Below are 22633 nucleotides of genomic sequence, written 5' to 3' on the forward strand. Positions count from 1 at the left end.
CACCACACACACACGCGCACGCATTCACCACACACACACGCGCACGCATCCACCACACACACACGCGCACACATCCACCACACACACACGCGCACACATCCACCACACACACACGCGCACGCATTCACCACACACACACGCGCACGCATCCACCACACACACACGCGCACACATCCACCACACACACACGCGCACACATCCACCACACACACACGCGCACGCATCCACCACACACACACACACGCACGCATCCACCACACACACACGCACGCATCCACCACACACACACGCGCACGTATTCACCACACACACGCGCACACATCCACCACACACGCACACGCATCCACCACACACACACAACGCACGCATCCACCACACACACAACGCACAAAAGGAATTTCTCGCAACCTGAATTCAGTGTCGGCCGTGACTCGCTCGCGTTTTGCGCTGACGCCGCCGCGCGCGTTTGAGTTATGTTCTACAGAGCCGCCCGTGTCACGGGCGTTTGTTTAAACCCTTTTGTGCACTCGGGCGCCGTCGTGCCCGTGACAATTCCTGTGAACTGCGCGTGACACCCGGGGGCCCTTTTATTTGAGAACTTTCAGTTCCGTGACAAAATAAAAAGGGGCCTTTAAGTGAGAGCGTTTCCAGTCGCGCTGTTACTCACGTGTATTACGGCGTACGCGTGCGCGTGTGCGCCACGTGGGGAGCGGTGGCGCAGCGGTTCGCGCGCTGCGCCGAGAACCCGGCGGCACGAGTTCAATGCCTGCTCACGGCCAACACCGGCGATGATCATCTCAACCGCTGCCTGGCCTCCCCTAGGACGAATCAGCATCAAATGAGTACCTGGTGCGGTGTGTAAAACATCGCCACTGCGGGAGACAAAGGCGGTCGGGGGGGGGGGGGCGTGGTGTCGGTCACCCACCTCCCTCGTGTGCCGTGCCGGCCTTCGCTAATAGCACTTGTCCCACCAGTTTGTTAAGGCTATACGGGGAGGCTTGGGGATCTTTGTCTTTGTGACATGGGGCATGTGGTTTAGTGGTAATGAAATTAAAGTTGGAGGGGTTACCAGCCCCCTCCCCCCCACCCGTCCAGCGCTCCCATTGGCTGTGAGTGCCATGAGGTGAACAGCTGTCTCCAATTCCAGCCTTCCCCCCAATGGCATTGCTACTTGGCAGTGCCAGCAGGGAGCACAGGTGGTGCGTCTTACAGTCATCAGCCCTGGCACCTGGGCCCGTCCCGTGGTCTCAAAGTGCACCTAGCCTGGCACAAGCGCCGTGGTGGTGACGTCGCCACCACGCGGGGGCTGTGGAGCAGTGGATAGAGCATTAGGCTTGGCGAGTTTGATTCCTCGCCACGGCAGACTTAAGTCTCGAGTGATATCCGAACCGGCCTTGCCTCCTCCACCCTTTAGCAACCTTGCACTGACCAGTGTGGTGAAGTATGGTCAAATAGCCCCGATGAGTGACACGGGCGTGATGCCCCCCCCCCCGCCGTGTACCCTTTAATGGGTTGTTGGGGCAAGTGCTGTTTGCGAGTACCTATTAAGGCCTGCACGGCGCATGAGGCGGTTGTAAGGCGAGCACCACGCCCGGCCGCCTTTGTCTCTCCAGTGCTGGTGTTTACCCACGCCGCAGCATGTGCTTATTTAAGGCTCAGTCATCCTTGGGAAGGGCCAGGACGGGTTCATACAACCACCACTGGTGGTAGCCGTGGCCGGGAATCAAACCCAGGTCCGCTGTGGCTCGGGTGCCGCGGTGACGGGATGTTAACTCCCTCGCCTGGTACACAGGAGGTCGTGGATTCGATCCCGACACTGACGCCTGCTGCTGTAGATTTGGAGTTTGCATGTTCTCTTTCTCTCTCTCCGTGGCGGCGTGGATTCTTCTCCGGGTCATCCAGTTTTTCCGTCCACATTTAGAATCGACACCACATGACGAGCCGCCTTCATTGGGCTATCATTTGTGATAGCCAGGTCGCTTCTGAAAAAGAGCTGCATGGTAGCTCAGTGGGGCCTTACCCGGTTAAAACAAATCTTGTAGAGTTTGTTTAGTTAAAGATTAGGCCGTTGTGTTGCCACGGTCACGGTCGTAAATTTACCACATTTGAGAAATGACCCCGCAAACGACTCGGCCGCAACACACGCAGCGGGCAATCGTTGCCGCCAACTGCAAACACAAAAAAACGTTTGGCAGGACCCTCCTGAAAACGGAGTCGCGAAACTCGCTGAGGCCTTCCCAGGTCAACGAACAAAAGCAACAACGATAACAACAACAATAACAACAACAACAGATGAACCACCGCCCAGCGTAGCTGCTGCAAGCGCAGTGGCCCTGCACGAGAGCGGTCGGCGCGAGGGTTAAAATAATGAGCCGCAATTCATCACGGAACACGGGACGGGAGATTAAACGGTCCCATTGTAGGGATGAGCGTGCGTGCGCGACACGCTGTGCATCAAGCCTCACGACCGCCGGAAGGACGCGTCCGTGCACCTCGTCCAGCACCCCCACCCCTACCCCCACCCCCACCCCTACCCCCACACCCCCCAGCTACCCCGAGCGACCCCGCGCGACCCCGAGGCGAGGACGTGGTAGGCGTGCGGCGCAGGGAACCCGGCCACGTGCGGCGGTCGATTCCGGAAAATATTCCAAATCCTTGGTGGCGAGTGATATCTAAATCGGTCCAATCTAGAGCCGCCCTTCGCTGACTTTCACTGACCTTCACTGATCTCCACTGGCCTTCACCGACCTTCACTGGCCTTCACTGATCTCCACTGACCTTCACTGGCCTCCATTGGCCTTCACTGGCCAGGGTTGAGCAGGAGCCCGTGAGGCTTCTGGACAACTCGTACGCGAACTCTCGGCCACAGTTAACCCGCGGACTCCCGCAGAGACGTCAGTGGCGCACGTGGGTTACCCTGATATTGTCATAGAGACCCATGTTGTCAACTACAGACCCAAAGACTCGTAGACGCGTATACCCATACTGAGAAATATCGACTCGCACAGAGATACCCATAGACTCACGCAGAGAACGATCAATCCGAATAGAGACCCAAAGACTCACAGACGCATATGCTCATACTGAGAACCATCGATTCACACAGAGATACCCATAGACTCACGCAGAGACTAATCAATCCGAAAGGAGACCCAAAGACTCACAGACGCGTATACCCATACTGAGAACCATCGACTCGCACAGAGATACCCATAGACTCACGCAGAGACCGATCAATCCGAATAGAGACCCAAAGACTCACAGACGCGTATGCTCATACTGAGAACCATCGACTCGCACAGAGATACCCATAGACTCACTCAGAGAACAATCAATCCGAATAGAGACCCAAAGACTCACAGACGCATATGCTCATACTGAGAACCATCGACTCGCACAGAGATACCCATAGACTCACTCAGAGAACAATCAATCCGAATAGAGACCCAAAGACTCGTAGACGCGTATACCCATACTGAGAACCATCGACTCGCACAGAGATACCCAATAGACTCACACAGACACTCATAGATGGACACAGAAACCAATAGACTCGCACAGAAAGCCTTCGACTCACATTGAAACCCTTTTCGTCTGATTACGACTGCCCGTTGATAAAAAAAAAAACGATGAACTATTTTTATTTTAGCAGGTTAGGCGCACTGAGCTCTCGAGCTCGCTTTCAGAAGCCACCTGGTCACAAATAACAGCTCAACTAATTGGCTTATTTGCATGAAAAACTTGTTGCGCAAAATGTTCCCAGCTTCGCTGGTCGACTGCAGTATGTGACACATGGATAAGGAGTCACCGCCACGGTGAGCTGCACTTTTTGTTCGCTATTTTTATTTTACCAGCTGAAGCCCACTGAGCTACATCGCTCTTTTTGTCAGAAGCGACCTGGCCACAAACGATAGCTCAACGAAGTGGCTCATCATCACGTAGACATTTATATCAGCCAAATACCTCTAAACGCGTGACGTCGATTCCAAATGTGGAGGGGGAAAACCGGAGGGCTCGGATAAACATCCACGCGACCACGGAGAGAGAGAGAGAGACACACACCGCAAACTCCAAATACAGCAGCAGGCGTCAAGGGTCGGGATCGAACCCACGACCTCATGAATACCAGGCGAGGGAGTTAACATCTCCTAGCCACCGCGGCGCACCCCCTTCAAAAATGACCACTGTGGCCACATGGCGCCCTGAAGACGCCGCCTCTGCCACGCCAGCTACTCAAATAGGAGCTCGCAAACAGCCGAGCGAGCACGTCTCTATTCGCTGGCATGCCGCGGAGCCATCTGCTAGCCCCCTCCAACCCACACCCCCCCCCCCTTCTTTATTGACCCTCAGAGCCATTAGCATAGACACCTTCGAAATGAAAACGAGGAAATGTATTCATATCGGCTTTAAATATCGCACGCAGCCAAATTGCATGCGGGCCCACTCGGCGGCGGTATAATTATTCCCGGAGCGTCTGTAAGCAAGCGAGCACGCACACACGCACACAGACACACACACAGACACACACACACACAGACACCTTCACCACCCGCAACCACTACTCTCCTCTCGCCGTCTCTCTCTCTCACTCTCCGCCTGTGTTCCTTCCTCTCTCTCCCGGTTTCTCAGCTGGCTCTCTGTGCCTCCGTGTCTCCCCGCGTTCCTATTTCGCTGTCTCTCTCTCTCTCTGTTCCTCGCTCCATTACTTCATCCGTTCCTCCGTCGTATCTCTGCTGTTTCCTCTCTCTCTGTCTCTGTTGCTTCCCCTTCCTCTGTGCCTCTGTCTATTATCCTTCCCCCGTCTCTGTGCTCCTTCCTCCAGTCCAAATACAAATTCAGATTGTGTGTTCGTCTCTTTTCGTCTCACTGTGTCCCTCTGTGTGTGTGTGTGCCTCTCTGTTCTTCTCCGTCGCCGTTCCTTCCTCTCTTCCTCTCCGTGTCTCTCCCAGACTTCACTCGGCCTCTTTTTTGTTTGATTGAAAATTAAATTGGCCGCACGCCGCGGCACTGCCCGGACCGACAAAAATTGTTGAAAGCGTCAATAGATACGCGGAGTTCTGAGTCACAGAGGGGGAGAGCGAGAGAGAGAGAGAGACAGACAGAGGCATCGTATGGAGTTTAGGGTTCATAAAAGAAAGATACACGGAGGAAACTTTTTTTATTTAAATAACACTCAAACATAGATGGGGAGCGGTAGCGCAGCGGGTAGGGTACTGCGCTACGAACCCGGCCGCCCGAGTTCGATTCCCGCTCGCGGCTAACACCAATGTCAATTATCTAAACCGGTCCTGGGCCTCCCCTAGGTCGACTCAGCCTCAAATGAGTACCCGGTGTGGTGTGTGGCAAACATCGCGCCACTGGGGAGACAACGGCGGCCGGGCGTGGTGCTGTCCACCCACCCCCTCGTGTGCCGTGCCGGCCTTCATAGGAGCTGCAACTAACAGCACTTGCCCCCAACAGTCTGTTAAGGCTACACGGGGGATCTTTGTCTTTGCGATTGTTCGGAGGGTGCGACCGGGGGGGGGAGGTGGGGGGGTGGGCTAAAGTGGCGGGTGAGCGGCACGCGCCCCCATACATCACCCGCTGTTATTCCGTCTCATTCTGGAGAGGGAGAGAATTCGCGCTGCGATGCCTCCGACACGGCTGCCCGTGCCGGTGATCCATCTTGTTGCTCCAGTTACGCGGGGGCCCAGGTGTCCCCCCCCGTGCCTTAATTTATTGCATATATATATACTCCGTGGCACGCTCGCGCGTGCACAGCTTCATACGACTATCCCGAAATGTTACCACCATCGTAAATAGTTGTAATGTAGACCGGGATTTTTTTGTTATATATATATTTGTGTGTGTGTGTGGATTTTTTCCGCTGCTGCTGCTGCTGCATCGGTGGCGGATTACATCAAAGTGCTCGCGAAGAGCAACGTGTAACGAAAGAGTAACGTTCACAATAACGATGATGGTACCTCTTATTTGTCCAGAAATAATAACGTCCTTTATGTTTTGCACAGCCCCTTTCGTCAATCCACTGCTGGATGAAGGCCTCCCCGCGCCGTGCACGATCGTGGGGCGCTGTTTGACCGTACGGATCGGTGATGGGGGGGGGGGGGGCCCCTAGGACGGGTTCAGTTCTCAACTCGCCACCGATGTGAGTCGTGGCCGGGAATCGAACCGAGGTTTCGCCGAGTTCACAGCGCAGCGAGTCGCTCACACACTGAGCTCTCGGCTCCACCGCAGCACGACGCCCCTCCGGTATTGTTCTGTTGACACAACGGAGGCACGAGAGAGAGACTTATTTTCGGGATGGGGGTTGCTGCTCCATCGGGATCTGCAGATTCCGTGTCGGGTAGCAACACCGCAGCACTCGCGAGACAAGCCCCACGGTGCGAGCGCGAGGAAGGAACCACACGAACGGAGTGGACTGACCGGATGGCGTGGTTTTCAAATTAGATTGCCCCCGAAATAAAATGTGATTAGCGTGGCGAAACGACGTGGCAAAATTCTTAAATGTCGATTTATGATTTTTTTAAAAATTAAATTACGAATCCACGGCATTGGTCACAAGTAAGACGGAGCAATTCGGTCCCCTTGCCGATTCGATATCTGGAATCCAGGAAAATGTGTTCATTCATAAAATCTATCATTTTTGCTGTGGATGGTAACCGCCTCTGCAGTTGCTGCAGAGATGACACGCATGCCTCCGATACATATGCAACATATTAACTCGTATTCTTAGGTTTTTTCGGTAAAGTCACAAAAATAATATTCAGGGCCTACCTTGGCTCCTCCCACCCTCAACCAGTATATATACCAGAGGTGGGACAAAGTCATTGTTATGCAAGTCACAAGTAAGTCTCAAGTCTTTGCTCTCGAGTCCCGAGTCAAGTCGAGTCAAAGATGAGGCAAGTCCAAGTCGAGTCTGAAGTCATCAAAATCATGACTCGAGTCTGACTCGAGTCCAAGTCGCATGACTCGAGTCCACACCTCTGAGGTGGGACAAAGTCATTGTTGTGCAAGTCACAAGTAAGTCTCAAGTCTTTGCTCTCGAGTCCCGAGTCAAGTCGAGTCAAAGATGAGGCAAGTCCAAGTCGAGTCTGAAGTCATCAAAATCATGACTCGAGTCTGACTCGAGTCCAAGTCGCATGACTCGAGTCCACACCTCTGATATATACAAATACTGTGTTCTTGGAATTTCTCTCACTTGATACAGCTATCGTGCTGTGACGGTTCCACCTGAAGACGGAAGCTTGTGTTGCCTCCAAAACGTCGTGATTTTTTTTTTATTAAGTGTAATTTTTTACCTACGTGACTTTACCGAAAAAACCTAAGAATATGAATCCTTGCAGTCACGAAAGCTTCAAATCTAGAAATATTAACTCGTATCTATTGTCTAGCGCGTGACTAAAGAAGGTCCGTTGCCCAAAACGTCGCCTATTGCCGGCTATCGACTAACGTGTTAAGTTTTGGTTGTTGGCTGTGCTTGTGCACCGCTACCAACACAGTGGCAGCCGCAGCATCGCCAAACAATTCCCCGTTATGACGATCGATTTACAGACTTCATCGTGATTCGACTTGAACGACCGCGGTGGCGAGGAGATGTTATCTCCCTCGCTCGGTACGCAGGAGGTTGTGGGTTCGATCCCCGACCCTGACGACGCCCGTTGTATATATGCGTGTTCTCTCTCCCCTCTCTCTCCCCGCGGTGGATGCGTACATCGTGCTTTGGGGCCACCGGTTTTGCCCTCCGAATTTATATTCAACACGCTTTGAGATGATTTGGCTACTGCTGCTGCTGCTGCTGCAGCTACTACAATTCCCGCATGTGATGTCGGCCACTTCGATGAGATATCATGTGTGGTCAGGTCGCCCCCTTTAAAAAAGAAAAGAGCTCATTGCTCAGCGGGCTTTGCCTTGTAAATAAAATTGTTTAGTTTCGTTTGAACTGCACAACGTGATGGATGCATCATTCCACACAAGCCGAGCCCTGAGCGCTTCACTGTAGCTTTGTCCACCGGTCATTTTCTCCTGCATTACCCCGGGGCTCCCTTGCAAAAAGAGATTGCTGCTGCAACTGCTGATGCTGCATAGGTCAATCTATGGCGTGCACCGACTGGACTTACAGTCGCATGCCAGACACCACGTGAGATCCATGCGTCCAAGCTGCATCGGACTGTACGAGTGGGTAATTCACCCTTTTAAAACAGAGCTTTGACCGAGATGCACGCGATCGCACGGAGCATAAACCACCGTCACGCGAACTCCAGGTCGTCATGCTCGCAGCAGCGGCAGGTTCTGGCTCGGCGGCGGTCACCGCATCGCGCGGCGCTTTCAGATGCGCTTCTGCGGCCGTCTGGAACGCTCTTCCTTCCGATATTAGAAGCCACTGGAGCTATGCACTTTTAAATCGTATACATTGACAAACTTACGTCTTTAAAACTGCTTTTTGTGTTTAGTTTGTTGTCCTTCCCCTGTAGCACGATTGGCTATGTAAGGTGCGAAAGAAGTTCCACATACATACAATACAAACTCACAGCGTTTTGTCAAGCACCCACACTTTGCCCGACTATATGCCGCCTGCCCATCGACTAACTTGTGGCCTGCCCCATTTATGCCACCGGGTAGACAGATGCGGCAGGATTTAAGAAACCTGCACCACACTTTCGACTTAAACTAAAATAGAGGTCGTTTTCAAAAGCGACCTGGCCACAAATGATAGCTCAACGAAGCGGCTCATCACGTGGAAATGTATAGCAGCCAAATACTCTAAATGCATGTTTCTAAACGTATGTAGAACTTCTTTCGAACCGTACGTAGCCAACCGTGCTAATCGGAGGTGTGGATGGAAAAACCGGAGGACCCGGAGAAAAATCCACGCGACCGTGGGGAGAGAGAGACATACAAACTCCAAATATACAGGCGTCGGGGTCGGGATCGAACCCACGACCTCCTGCATACCAGGCGAGGTAGTTAACATCTCACCACTGGAAGAACATGCAAACTACAAATATACAGGCGTCGGGGTCGGGATCGAACCCACGACCTCCTGCATACCAGGCGAGGTAGTTAACATCTCACCACTAGAAGAGCATGCAAACTACAAATATACAGGCGTCGGGGTCGGGATCGAACCCACGTCCTCCTGCATACCAGGCGAGGTAGTTAACATCTCGCCTCTTGGGTTCACTCCATCGCTCCGTCTCGTCCGACCGCTATCGTTCCTTCCACCCCGCCACACGCTCTGCCCAAAGCCCCCTCTCTGATTTTCTCCAAGCAGCCCAACGCGGCGCTGCCTACGACCCGCGCCGGTTCTCCGATCCCACGTGTCCCCCCCCCCTCCTCTCCCTTTGTCCCTCCGTTGTAACAATTCTGATCCAACAACAATTCGGACCGGCGAACCGGCGACCTCTGGGTTTGCAGGTCCAGTGCACTGCTGACCGCTTCACCGAGACAGCATACAATTAGCCCCCCTGCCTAATCTCTCTTGCCCAGGGATCGCGTCCGCACCGGCACCCTGCAGCCGGCTGGGGTCCCGCGCGCACACGTGAACTTCGATTGTCTCGGCTTAACCTCTGAACCCGCGCGGCAGTCATGCCGAGTACATACGCGGAGGCGAGAAGGCGTGGAAACGTAATTACGGTTTGAGTGGAATGAAAAATGATTACGGGAACCGAAAGTGATACGCAATTGAAATATAAAATGTAAAGCTAATTGACACGGAAGTCAAATAATCGTTAAACGCGCTGGCAGAGGAAGACTCAAAGAGACAGCCAGGACAGGCCCTGGCAGCGTTAAGAGCGCCACTGGTTTAATCGAATGTGCTCTTGGAAGACGTCTCAACGCCATCGAGCCGTGTTTCGTATTCAGGGAGCTTTGTTTCGGCGGGAGGGGGTTGGAGGTTGTCCCTTTGCAGTAGGAGATGGATTTTTTTTTGCCTTTTCCTTTCCCCCTCCTTCCTGATTGGCATGGTAATTTATCTTTGTTGCAACTTTCCCGCGCCGCATTCACGAGTTTCCTTCGTCACTGGTGTTGGCCACGCGCGCGAAATCGCCAAGCCACCGTGGCCCGTAGCCGCGGATGCCCTCTCGCCGCAAGCTCATCGCCAACGCCTCTCCCCGCCGCTTTGCCAGACCCCGCAGCCGCTGCACAGTCAGACAGACATGCGAGCGACCTCCAAGATCAGCCACGAACACTCTGCGCTAAACATATCGTTGTTGTTGTTGTTGGTTTTTAACGAAACATTTTTTTTTGTTGAATTCTCGTTTGCCCCTTTTTTCCCCCGTAACGCCTGGTCATTTCGCGAGATTTTTTGGGAATCCGTTCGGAAATCTCACAGAGCAGCGCGGCCACCGCGTGTCCGAGAAGGGTAGATAACTTCTTCTTGAAAAGTCTCTGGGTGGCGTTTATATCTGGTACGCGACAAGCGGAGGGGGGGGGGGGGGTACGGGGGGGAGGAAAGGGGGGAACGCGCTCGCTTGCTTGCTCTTTCCCTACCCGTTCTGCCGCGAGATCCATGACGGACCGTTGTTTTTGTTTTTGGTTTCTACTCTTTTCCTTTTTTGCAGTTTTCACAGCTGGAATTTAGCCACCTCAAGTTCGAAGCCAAATGAGACGTGATGGAGCTGGTGGGTGGGTGGCGGGGTGGGGGGGGGGCATTACTGATAATTTGGCTGTTCCGTTCCCGCCGCTGCTCGTCCACTCTGCCGTTCACAAGAGCTATTGATGTTATTGGGTCTTTCGGTAAAGTCTCGGAGAAAGGTTCAAAGTTAATAATAATAAAAAATAACAGAAAACCACGAAGTTTCGATCGCAACGCAAGCGACTTTACCGAAACACCCAAGAATATGAATTCCTGCAGTCACGAAAGCTTTAGGTCAAAATTTCATAGCTATTGATTTCCTACAAAGCGGTCCTCATTTTATCGACCATGGAGGGATAATGATGATGGTTATGGGCTAAAGTCAACCCCCCGACGGCCAGGATTAAAAACTCACATCCTTCCAACCGCGAGCCGCTCACTCTACCACTGAGCCCCCGTTTGTAAATCCATTACATACAACATCTATGTTTTTCTTTTTTTAAATCGACTCTAAATGCGTGTATCACCTTCTTCATGAACCGACATTGATTCTTGGAATCGGTGCATCGTAACACCCGATTCTCTTGGCTGACGCTCGTAAGCGGGTCGTGGGCGGAAATTCCACATTCCTATGGCTGTCCCAGTCACTCACAGAACGATCTCAGATAAAGGAATTGGCAGTGCACTTTTTTGTTTTACCATCACCTTCATCATGCCGGACGGCCCAGCAAGAATATAATGTTCTTCTTTTCCCCTCTCTCGGTGATGATGTTCGGTAATAGTGGCTCGTAACACTTATCAAACTAATTGAAGCAATTAATGGATTCATTACCTCCAAAGGTCTTAACTCGTCAGTCTTCAGACTGTGACCGTCTGTCCCTGCCTCACAATGCACACAAAGACAAAGATCCCCCATATCGCCTGAATAGGCTGTTGGGGCAAGTGCTGTTAGCAAGTAGCACCTATGACAGCGGACACGGAACACGAGGGGGTGGATGGCCGGCACCACGCCCGGCCGCCTTTGTCTCCCCAGTGGCGATGTTTACATGTCACACTCGTTTGAGGCCCAGGACCGGTTCAAATAATCGTCACTGGTGTTGGCCACGAGCGGGAATCGAACTCGTGTCGCCAGGTATGAAGTGCGGTGCGCTGACTCTTACACTTCCGCTCCCCACATCACTCACACCGACACAAAGACAAAAATCCCCCGTATAGCCTTAGCAGACCGTAGGGGCAAGTGCTGTCAGCGAGCGCCTATGAAGGCTGGCACGGAACACGAGGGGGTGGGTGGCCAGCACCATGCCCTGCCGCCTTTGTCTCCTCCCGAGTGGGGATGTTCACCCATCGCACTCATTTGAGGCTGAGTCAACCGAGGGGAGGAGGCCCAGGACCAGTTCAGATAATCGTTACTGGTGTTGACCCTGAGCAGGAATCGATATTTGGGTCGCCAGGTTTCGTAGCCCAGCGCGCTAACATCGCTCACACCCACACACAAAAAGACAAAGATCCCCCGTATAGCCTTAACAGACTGTAGGGACAAGTGCTGTTAGCGAGCAACTATAAAGGCCGGCACGGCACACGAGGGGGTGGGTGGCCAACACCACGCCCAGCCGCCTTTGTCTCTCCGGTGGCGATGTTTTTACATCGCACCGGGTACTTATTTGAGGCTGAGTCGACCTAGCGGAGGCCCAGGTACCGGTTCAGATAATCGTCACCGGTGTTTGCCGTGAGCGGAATTCGAACCCGGGTCGCCTTGGTTCGTAGCGCAGCGCGCTAACCGCTACACCACCGCTCCCCACCGACACACACACACACGCTCACACACACACGCTCACACACTCGCTCAGACACACACGCTCACACACTCGCTCAGACGCACCCGCACGCACGCACGCACGCACGTCGCACCCCAATCTACAGCCGCTTATTTTTGTCAGAAGGTAAATTGCTCCGAGTGCAAAAGGTGTGGCTGTGCATTCACGAGATTGGTGAGCGCTTAACGTGTTTTGACGGAGCCTCGCTATGTCGCGGAGAAGATGACAATGTTCCACGCGAACCCTTCCACCGAGACACGGCGGGTTTTCGGTGCACGGTGGGAATTTTACGAATGGCAATGGGGCACAGGTGGCTGATTATATTGCAGTCCTTATTGTATTTTGAAAAACTAAGTAATGTTTTATTTTATATATATATCAGTGTCATCAGCAGACTGCAAAGACAAGCCTCGGTAATGCGACTGTGGCCGTGCAATCCAAACCATGGAGTCTGCGCTCCTTCAAGGGAGGAGGCACATTACAACCACGAGAGTTCTCTCTCCTGAAGCCTTCTCGTCGCAGCCAGCAGACCTCGACATTGGCACTTAGCTCCTGAACACACTGCCATCATGTGCAAGCATAGAATATGAATGGATTACAATGCGATACATAAATCACATTTTTCACATGCAATACAATTGCAATTTGGATATAGTTGTCGAATTGGGACCGCTTCATTTCAAGAGAGAGGACATATTCATTTGTATATTGAGGTGAGAGGCAATCAGTCATCGTGTCTCCATGTGAGTCTGTGTGAGTCTACGGGTCTCCTCCGTGCGAGCCTACACAACACAATTACAACGTGGATTTATGTAGCGTCCAAACGCGACTGAATCTCAAGACACCGTGCGGACACAGCGGGGATATTTATTTCACAGAGGGGGGCGGTCAGTCATAGGCCTCTGTGAGGCTATGGGTCTCTGTGCGATTCTGTACTTTACAATACAAAATGGATTTATGTGCTGTTTAAATGGGCACTGCATCTCTCGACGCTGGACAGAAATCGAGGGAAGAGAGAGAGAGTGGCGCTCAGTCGGCCACAGGCTTTGCCGCGCTCATAACAACACGGAAAGTTCTCGCCACAAATGACCCACAGTACTTCGCTGATCTCGTCAAGGAGTATAAACCATCAGCAAGCGAACTCCGGAAAACATTCTCGCAGAAGCGGCTTTTGGTTAGCCGCCGTCTGATGCGCTTCTGCGGCCGTCTGGAACGTTCCTCCTTCCGATATTAGGAAGTGCACTTTTAAATCATCTAGATTGAAAACTCGTTTCTTTAGAACTGCTTTTTGTGTTTAGTTTGTTGCCCTTTCCCCGCACGTCCGATGAGTGCAGTTGGCTACGTACGGTAAGAAAGAAGTTCTACATGCATCGGAGATAAAGGCAAGGCCTTGAGTCGAAAGCATGGATGGCTGCGGGGGGGGGGCAGTTCCAAACTAAGGGGGCAGCAGAGGAGAATGAGTGACCTCCCACTGGTTAGAGTGCCCAGCGGGCAATCAGAAAGCGCGAGTTCAAATCCCAGTCGGGGTTCTGACTCGACACATCATCCTTTCAGGGTCCACAAAACATCTACCACTTTGTGGGAATTCAACAGTGGCTGTCCTACGGGTGGATCTGTCACCACCCTGCGGGCGTCACGGTGGCGAGATGTTGACAACCTCGCCTGGACTACAGGAGGTCGTGGGTTCGATCCCAACCCTGACGCCTGCTGTATATTTGGAGTTTGCGTATCTCTCTACCCGTGATCGCGTGGATTTTTCTCCGGGCCCTCCGGTTTTTACCTCCAAATTTAAAGTCAACATCACGCGTTTAGATTATTTGGCTGCTCTAATTTTCCACAGGATCATGAGCCACTTGGTCGAGCTGTCATTCGTGATAGCCAGGTCGCCTTCTGAAAGAGAGCTGCTGTATCGCTCAGCGGGGTCAAATAAAAAAAAACAATTGCCGATAGTTTATTTCTGATTTTTAAACATGGAATTTCCAATGCTGCCCGAGGACCGCAAACACTCTCTCGTTCGAGCGGGAAGCCACCTTGACTTCATTCGGGGCGACTTACTGCTTGGTCGACGCGCCGGCGGTGGAGGACCACACGAGTCGGCGAGTGGGCAGGTGGTGCAGCCGGAGCGTCGCGCCGGCACCGCTCGCCAGCCACTCTCCGGCACAGCTCACGGCCGACACCGCCGCCCCCGCCCCCCGGGGCGGCGCTGCCCGACGTGACGCGTCGCTGCCCGTTGCGCCGCCGTCCGGTGAGGCTCTGCCGGCGACGGTGGCGGCGGTGGCGCTGGTGGAGGCACCGGCATGAAACGTGTGCAGGCAATGCCCTGTGTCGCTGCTCCACACGCGCACCGTCTGCCGGTGAGAAGCAACGGAAAGATTTTTTATTTCTGTGGCCGCAACTTTGCTCATGTGGCAGTGATGATGATGATGATGATGGATCTTCCCCACACATCGTCACGATCATCACCCTTCGTCTCGTGGAGCTCACGTCAAGCCACGCACGTGTCGAGCCATCGTGCGTGGAACACATTCGCCTGCTGGAGCAGCACCGGCGGCACTTATATGAGACAGTACGGCAAGTAGGTTTGGTGGCGAACCGTCTGTATGTCAGCATCTCCCCCCCCCTCCACACCCACGGGCCCAGTGACGGTGGGGAGGTGAAAATGCCTTTTGTAAGTTTTGGGCGTCGCGTGTTGATCTCGTCAGGGAGCATAAACCATCACGCGAACCCCGGACATCCTCATCAGCGGCGGCTTTTGGCTAACCATTGAATGAAGATAGTCACACTGCATCGCGCGCATTCAGATGCACTTACGCTCCCGTCTGGAACGCTCTTCCTTCCGATATCAGGAAGCCACTGGAGCGAGGCACTTCTAAATCTAGATAAAAACTAATTTCCTTAGAACTGCCTGTTCGTGTTTCGTGTTGTCGTCCTTCCACCGCACCTCCAATTAGCACGGTTGGCTACGTACGGTTCGAAAGAAGTTCAACGCACACGCACATTGTGCAACGGTTGTTCCGACATTGCCTTGTATTCCTTTTAGGGCAGCGTTTGTTGTTTTCGTTTAATTGCGCCCGTCCACTGCGGTATCACAAAAGACACGTCCGCTTTCCCCACCGCTTCTGCCCTCCCGGCAAGCGCCAATCTGCTGTCTCGGCAGGTGACGCACCCCAGTCTCCTTGAGATCTACCAACCCCCACCGGGTTTTTCCAATCCGCAGCACTTCGGCGGTGGCCGCCTCCACTCCACCCCCCACCCCACACCCACCTCCTTCCCACCCACCGTGCCCAACCCCGTTATCTGTAAATAAAGAAACGCATCTGCTCGCCTTCAAAGATAATCCGGGGATGCGCAATTACCTTGCAGGCGGAGCAATTATTTGCGTCCTGCCGCTGCGACGCGGGACAATTTGGCTGTCGCCCCGGTGCACGTGTCGCGCTGAAACGCTGAGCGCACTTTGCCTCGCGCCGCACGCTGATTTGTCAAAAACGAAAAAAAAAACCTCGAGGGATGGCGACGGCAAAAAAAAAAAATCATTACGATTTACGATGATTGCAAAATATTACGTGAGATATCGGATGCGATTTAATAAGCCAGTCTGTTTATAAAACGACGAAAAATTCAGACTTTTTCCTTTTGTCCGTTTTGCTCAGTTCGACGAAGCCACCCATTATTTGCAACGGTTGAATCACTGGGCGCAATTATTCAACGCCCCTCTCAGCGTCCGGGGCCCACGCAGCGCGGTATCGTGATGACCTCGCCGCTGTCGGGCGATCGGCCCGGTCGCGTGCGGTGCAGCCAAAAGCGTTGGTAGCTACTCCCGTCAGCCCGGCGTGGAGGAGTGAATCGGCCACCAACAATACCCCCCCCCCCAGGGAAAGTGGCCACCGGGGTGGGTGGGTGGTTGGTTGTCTCTTTGAGCTTCTCATAGTGGGAATTCCTCCCACCGACTGCGCAATGAGCCAGGAATTGCAGGGCTGCTCCTTTATCCGTACCCGAAGCCACCCAAATTTTATTGCCATTTAAAAGAAAAACAAATAGCCGTAGCTTAGATTTGTTTCAAGGCACGTTGCTTTGCCGCCGGTTAAAAAAAAAAAAATCTAAACACGTCTTTTTACCGGTCGCATCTTTGTCGAAGGCGTTTGATGCCACCGTGTAAGTCGGCGGTCGAGGCATCGTGGTAATTATCGCTCGCGCTGCGTTGCGGCTATTCCTGCAATTCCACGCGACCGAAGAGAGGGACAAAGCACGCCTGCATCTCCCCCCTCAGCCCCCCGCTGCCCTGCCCACCCCTTTGTTAGTTTCCATTCCAGCAAGGCCAGCCCCAAATGTTTAGTCGCGTTGCATTGTTGCGCGAGAAATCGGCTGTGCCCTTCGTGCCTAACCCAGCAACAGCGAAGCCAAGACAACAACAATAACAACAACAACAATAACAATGATGACAATAATGTTCCCGCGGCCTACAAGACGGTACAATGAGACGCACGTGACGACAGAGCGTCAACACGCCCGTCAATAGCATGGCCCTAAAGAGGAAAATAAATTGCAGGTGAAGTTGTGGGCAATGCCCCTTTCTTCATAGCAGAGAGATCAAATGTCTGTGTCACTTGCCACCATCCGTTTTTTTTGTTTTCTGGTCATCAAATTAATTTGAAATGCGAGTCAATGACACCCTGACCAGCGAGATGTCCCCACTATGAAGAAGGGCCATTGCGTCGCCCATTATTTAAACCCACACATTTTCCTGCTGTCGGGCAGCGATATCGACGCATGTGTCGAGTGCTTTTGATCTGTCGTTGCGTGTGCCTGTGCACCGCTGCCCAAACGCATCGGAGTTCATCAGCACGGCTCAACGGGGTGGGGTAGCTCACAAACGGCAGCGGAAGTCACGACGCCCGTGACGGCTCGTACGCTCCCCGCGTGACCCGCACGGCAGCACGTGACAACGCTCCCAGCCCTGTCTCAGCGACAATGCCACAACGCATTTTCACCAGAATATATTTATTCTTCTTATTACTGTGGCTCAATGGCGTTCCGCTGTCTCGGCCAGCCAGGACGAGGATCTTGAGATTCCCAGAAATCAGCGGGGGGGGGGGGGGGGGTGGTGAGGAGGGAGGGGCGGCCTCCCTCTCTGAGAGCGATGAGGCAAAGCATCAGCGCGGTGCCACGAACCAACCGAGTCCGCGATGTGACGGGGGCCGTGGCCGACTCCCAGAGGCCACCCCGGCGGTGGCAGCAGCAGCGGCGGCTGCGACGGCGATAATAGCGTCTCAGCCGCCTTGCGGGAATTATCAAAGGTTCCCCTGTCTGCCTGCCCGTTCGCTCGCCCGTTCGCCCGCCCCCTCACCCATTTGCTCGCTCGCTCGCCCACCTCCATCCAGAACGTGCGAAGCTGCTCAGCGCAGAAGTAGGACATCGTTGGCCGTGTGGGGGGTGGTGGAGGGTGGGGGTTAGTGGGGGAGGGATGAGGTCACGGCCAAATTAACCCTCCCAGCGGCACACGGCGACCCCCGGCAAGACGAGCAGAGCCGTCCGTGCAAACGAGCGGCGCTCCGCTCATTATCCCAGGACCGTGCCAAGATTTTTCACACATATATATTTATTTTCTTCCAAATAAATAAATAACGCTGATAACAAACGCGCCGAGGGAGATGCACGGCCGTGATGGAGCGTAAGATGCCCACCGCCGGCCGTTTGTTCTGCTTCAGCCGCTAGCGGCAGGGCCCCCCGGTACGCGTGTGCCGGGCAAAGAGCTTCATAGCTCATCGGATTTCTCCAGGACGAATGAAGATTCTGATTCCACACTGGGTGGAAGTGCTTGCGCATACGGGTGCCCACGCGCGCTGCGCTACGAACCCGGGAACCCGAGTTCGATTCCCGCTCATGGCCAACAAGCAGAGCCGTCCGTTGGGTATGGCGAATCGGCGCGACTGCCCCGGGCCCCATGCTTTGGGGGGAAGGGGGGTCTGCACTTCGATGTCACAGTGTTCAGTGTAATACATCTGGTTTAAAACTAAACTAGTTTTATTTTACCAGGTATGGCCCATTGAGCGACACATCTCTTTTTCAGAAGCGAGCTGGCTATCACAAATGGCAGCTGAACGAGGGGGCTCATCGCTCAGAAATTGATAGCAGCCAAATATTGTTAACGCGTGACGTTGATTCGAAAAGTGGAGGGAAAAACCGGAGGACCCGGAGAAAAATCCACGCGACCACGGGGAGAGAAAACGTGCAAACTCCAAACATAGAGCAGGCGTCAGGGCCGGGATCGAACCCACGACCTGCTGTATACCAGGCGAGGTAGCTAACATCTCGCCACTGCGGCGCGCTTAGTTTGACGGTGTCTGAGGGGTGGGGTAGGGGTGCCACACAGTGCCAGGATTATCCTAGTAGCAAAAGTAGCTACATATGTAGTAGCTACGGGCCCCGCACTTTCAAGGGCCCCGCGCTAAATGCTTTCAAGCTATCAATATTATGCACTTGCTCTATTACTATAGGACTATACCGCCTTCAACTTTTTACGAACGACTGGGTGTTTAAGGTTAGCCATTTGTCGCATTATCTGGCTGTATAGCAAATGCACAAATACAATCACTTTACCGTGCAAGTTGAAAAAATTGTGTTTTAATATTTACGTGTTTATTTTAAATGTAGGGCCCCTTCATAACATCATGCTACAGGCCCCGCAATAGGCTTAATCCGGCACTGGGGCCACGTGGTGTGATTTGCCCCAAGCCCCCCCCCCTCCCTCTCTCCCCCTTCCCATGGCACTATTGAGAACCGCCGCCGTCATCATGCCGCGCAGCCGAGGTCCAAACTGATCGCTCACACCAAGTGCCACTTCGTAGAGAGGGGAGGCGGGGCGGGGGAAGACATTAGATAGGGATAGGGGGGGTGGAAATGAGACCGGGGGGGGGGGTTGTGGGGGTGGGGCGCAAGGGGGGGGGGGTCACGGCGTTGTGTGTGTGTGGGGGGGGGTTCTACATTTTTCATGCTCATTAATGTCCTCGCGGTAGCCGTGCCCGCGGCCTCCGTCCAGGCATTTTGCGTTAATGTGTCTCTCTTTAGAGGTCCCCCAATGCCGATAATTGATAGCTGGGAGCAGGGCGGGTGACATAAATCCAGTTTCCATGGCCTCCCACGGGCAGCTCTTGCAACCCACCCACTCGCCTCCTCCTCCTCCCCAGTGGGCGCGGGCGGGTTACCGGAGGTGTGAACAAGGTGCATGCGCGCGTGTGTGTGTGTGTCTTGTATGCGAGTGTACGTGTGTATGTGTGTGTGTGTAGGAGCGACGCTCACAACAACGAGCGGAGCGCCGGGTGGCTAAAGCACAGCAAGTTGGTACAGTATGGGGCACAGGTGGTGCATCAGCCAGTCATCTCGGTCATCTCGGTCAGTCGACCCGTGGCACCTGGATCTGCCCCGTGACCTCCTGCCAGCGGACGTTCGACACTTCACGTGGCCTCAAGGTGCACTTGGCCTGGCACAAGCGTCGTGGTGACCTCACCGCCACTTACTGGCGTATGGCGGTTGTTGTTGTTGTTGTAGGTGCTGGCTAACAGCGCTTGCCCCTCGAGTCTGTTGAGGCTATACGGGGTGGGGGTCTTTGTCTTTGTATGTGGGGAGCGGTCGTGCCCTCAGAACCCGACGACCCGAGTTCGATTCCCGCCCACGGCCAACACGAGGGTGACGATTATCTGAACCGGTATTGCTCCTCCCCTAGGTCGACTCGGCCTCAAAATTAGCACCCGGTGTGGTGCTGGACACCCACCCCGTCACGCGCCACGCCAGCCTTAATAGGTGCTCGCTAACAAGAACTTTCCCCAACGTTCTGTTCAACCAGACGGAGTATGTTTGCGGGGGGGGGTAGGGGTGGTGGAACCTGAGGGAGATGGCGAGGATTGGACAATGGCTCTGCCTGCTTAGGCCGTCCAACCGAAACAAAGGGTCACGGGTAAATCACTGCAACGATAACTTTCGGCATCGATCGGGCAGCGCTGTTTGGCCTTGCGACCCCCCCCACCCCCCCACCATGAGCAGGTTTACCCCAGGGAGGGCTGCGATCGTTGGGAAGAAAGGGAGATCGGTAAAATAGGCTTGGCGACGCTTCGCAGTGGGAATGGATCCCACGGCCGGGGAGGGCAGAGGAGCAGGAGGGGGGGGGGGGGCAGTGGGGGGGGGGGGGGGGCAACGCCTAAGATTTTGTGTGGTGGCTCTGGAATAAAATTAACGGCCCAAACAAAACGAAAAAGTGAAATCAACGAGCGCTTAAAATGTTAACAAACGAGCGCCCGGTGTTTGGGTGGGGATGCGGCGGGAAAGGGGGCCGCTGCCGCTAAAGACGTTTCTAATTGAGCTGGCCAAGTGGGTCAAGGGTCAGAGATACAGAGTGGGTCAGGGGTCAGGGGTCAGAGAAAGCGAGCTGGCACCGCCGAGACCCTGCGTTTGAATCTGGGTTTCAGGCGCCCGTGATGAAACTGGCTTCTCAAATTGTGCGACTTTTGTGGCCTCGGGCCCGGACACCAACAGTGGCACGGAACAAGTCGTCACGCTCACTTCCGTCTCTTGAAGACGTTGAAAACCGCGTTCGCTTGGCTTGCAATGGGCACGAGATGTGTCGTTTTATCGCAGGACCGTGACAAGAAGGCCGACGGCTTGGCCTGGGGTGGGGGGTGGGGGGAGGTGGGGGTTTCATCCAGCAGTGGATTGATCCTGATCATAGCCAAAGTTAACAGCGGAACCCTGAAATCTACTCAGAAAAGTCCCGCCTGGGAGCCCGACGTTCTTTGCTCAACGATTGGGAGTCACGTGGGCAGATTTATTGCGTCGCTCCCTGCTATTCATGTCTAATCGTTACCTCGTTACGGCTCGACCTTTGACCCCCCCCACCCGCCCGCCTCCCCCCGCCCATGCATGTCGGGGCACGGCTCGGCCCAACTCTCTGGCTCGCGATGCCGAGTTTGGCGATCGCTCCGATGCCTCGGAGGACGAGAACTGATGGGGGGGGGGGGCAGGGGAGTGGGTGGGGGTCTCGTGAAATGCGGTCGCCAGACGCCGGCGATCGCGAGCCGTAATTATTGGAAGCGCGGGACATTAGGCGTTAATTAGGGTAGAGCCAATGTTCATGCTCACATAGCGGCAATTATTGAATTACGCACTCCCGGCAGACGGAACGAATTTCTGCAAGGCGCTGATCATTAACCGATGAAATGAACCAAAAGTTTAATTTGCATTTGAACGAGTTTGTCTCTTCCCCCCCTCCCCCCCCCCCCCTTGTGTTCATGCGATTATTATTATCTTTATTTTATTATCAGAGTGACTGGCATTGTCGTCAGAATTCCGAATTAGATATCTGGATTTGAAATTATCTTCACCATCATTGTTATGGTCGAGTAGAATAATTATTACCGTACAATTGTTGAGGTCCGCAATTTATTCTTGTTTTTTTTTATTTACGATAAATCGACGAGATGTGAGCACTAAGAGAGCAAAGAAGGGCACGTAGCCAACCGAGCTATTCGCAGGTAAACATTCATGCTGAGATGGATGTTGGGAACGTCCCCTCCGGCAAAGGAGGAACTGTGGGGAGGTTAGAGCCTTAGCAGAAAGTTACTCGTCTTGCCGAGAAGCTAAGGGAGACGAGGCTTTGCTGGTTTGGGTAGGCGTTGAGAAGAGATGCAATTAGAAGGGCTGTGGAGATTCGAGACCCACAGACTCACACAGAGACCCACAGACTCGCACAGAGACCCACAGACTCGCAAAGAGACTCACAGACTCACACAGAGACCCATAGACTCGCACAGAGACCCACAGACTCGCAAAGAGACCCATAGACTCACACAGAGACCCATAGACTCGCACAGAGACCCGCAGACTCGCACAAAGACCCACAGACTCGCACAGAGACCCACATACTCGCACAGAGACCCACAGACACACACAGAGACCCACAGACACACACAGAGACCCACATACTCGCACAGAGACCCACAGACACACACAGAGACCCACAGACTCGCACAACGACCCACAGACTCGCACAGAGACCCACAGACTTGCAAAGAGACTCACAGACTCGCACAGAGACCCACAGACTCGCACAGAGACCCACAGACTTGCAAAGAGACTCACAGACTCACACAGAGACCCACAGACTCGCACAACGACCCACAGACTCGCACAGAGACCCACAGACTTGCAAAGAGACTCGCAGACTCGCACAGAGACCCACAGACTCGCACAGAGACCC

General features: G+C 53.9%; 1 protein-coding gene across 4 annotated transcripts in view; it reads right to left on the minus strand.

The window, feature by feature from the left end:
* The window catches only part of LOC144933900 (uncharacterized), a 105570-nt gene that overhangs the window by 20056 nt on the left and 62881 nt on the right, over positions 1–22633 (minus strand). For 3 of the 4 annotated variants that reach the window (XM_078859191.1, XM_078859189.1, XM_078859192.1), the window contains one exon: positions 14443–14735. The exons of the other annotated variant lie outside the window; for it this stretch is intronic. In XM_078859191.1, the coding sequence (XP_078715317.1) occupies positions 14443–14735 (293 nt within the window). The remainder of the gene's footprint in view (positions 1–14442; positions 14736–22633) is intronic. 4 annotated transcript variants of the gene reach the window in all.

The sequence above is a fragment of the Lampetra fluviatilis genome, chromosome 8 (assembly GCF_964198595.1).
Source record: "Lampetra fluviatilis chromosome 8, kcLamFluv1.1, whole genome shotgun sequence".
In the NCBI taxonomy this organism is placed as follows: Eukaryota; Metazoa; Chordata; class Hyperoartia; order Petromyzontiformes; family Petromyzontidae; genus Lampetra; species Lampetra fluviatilis.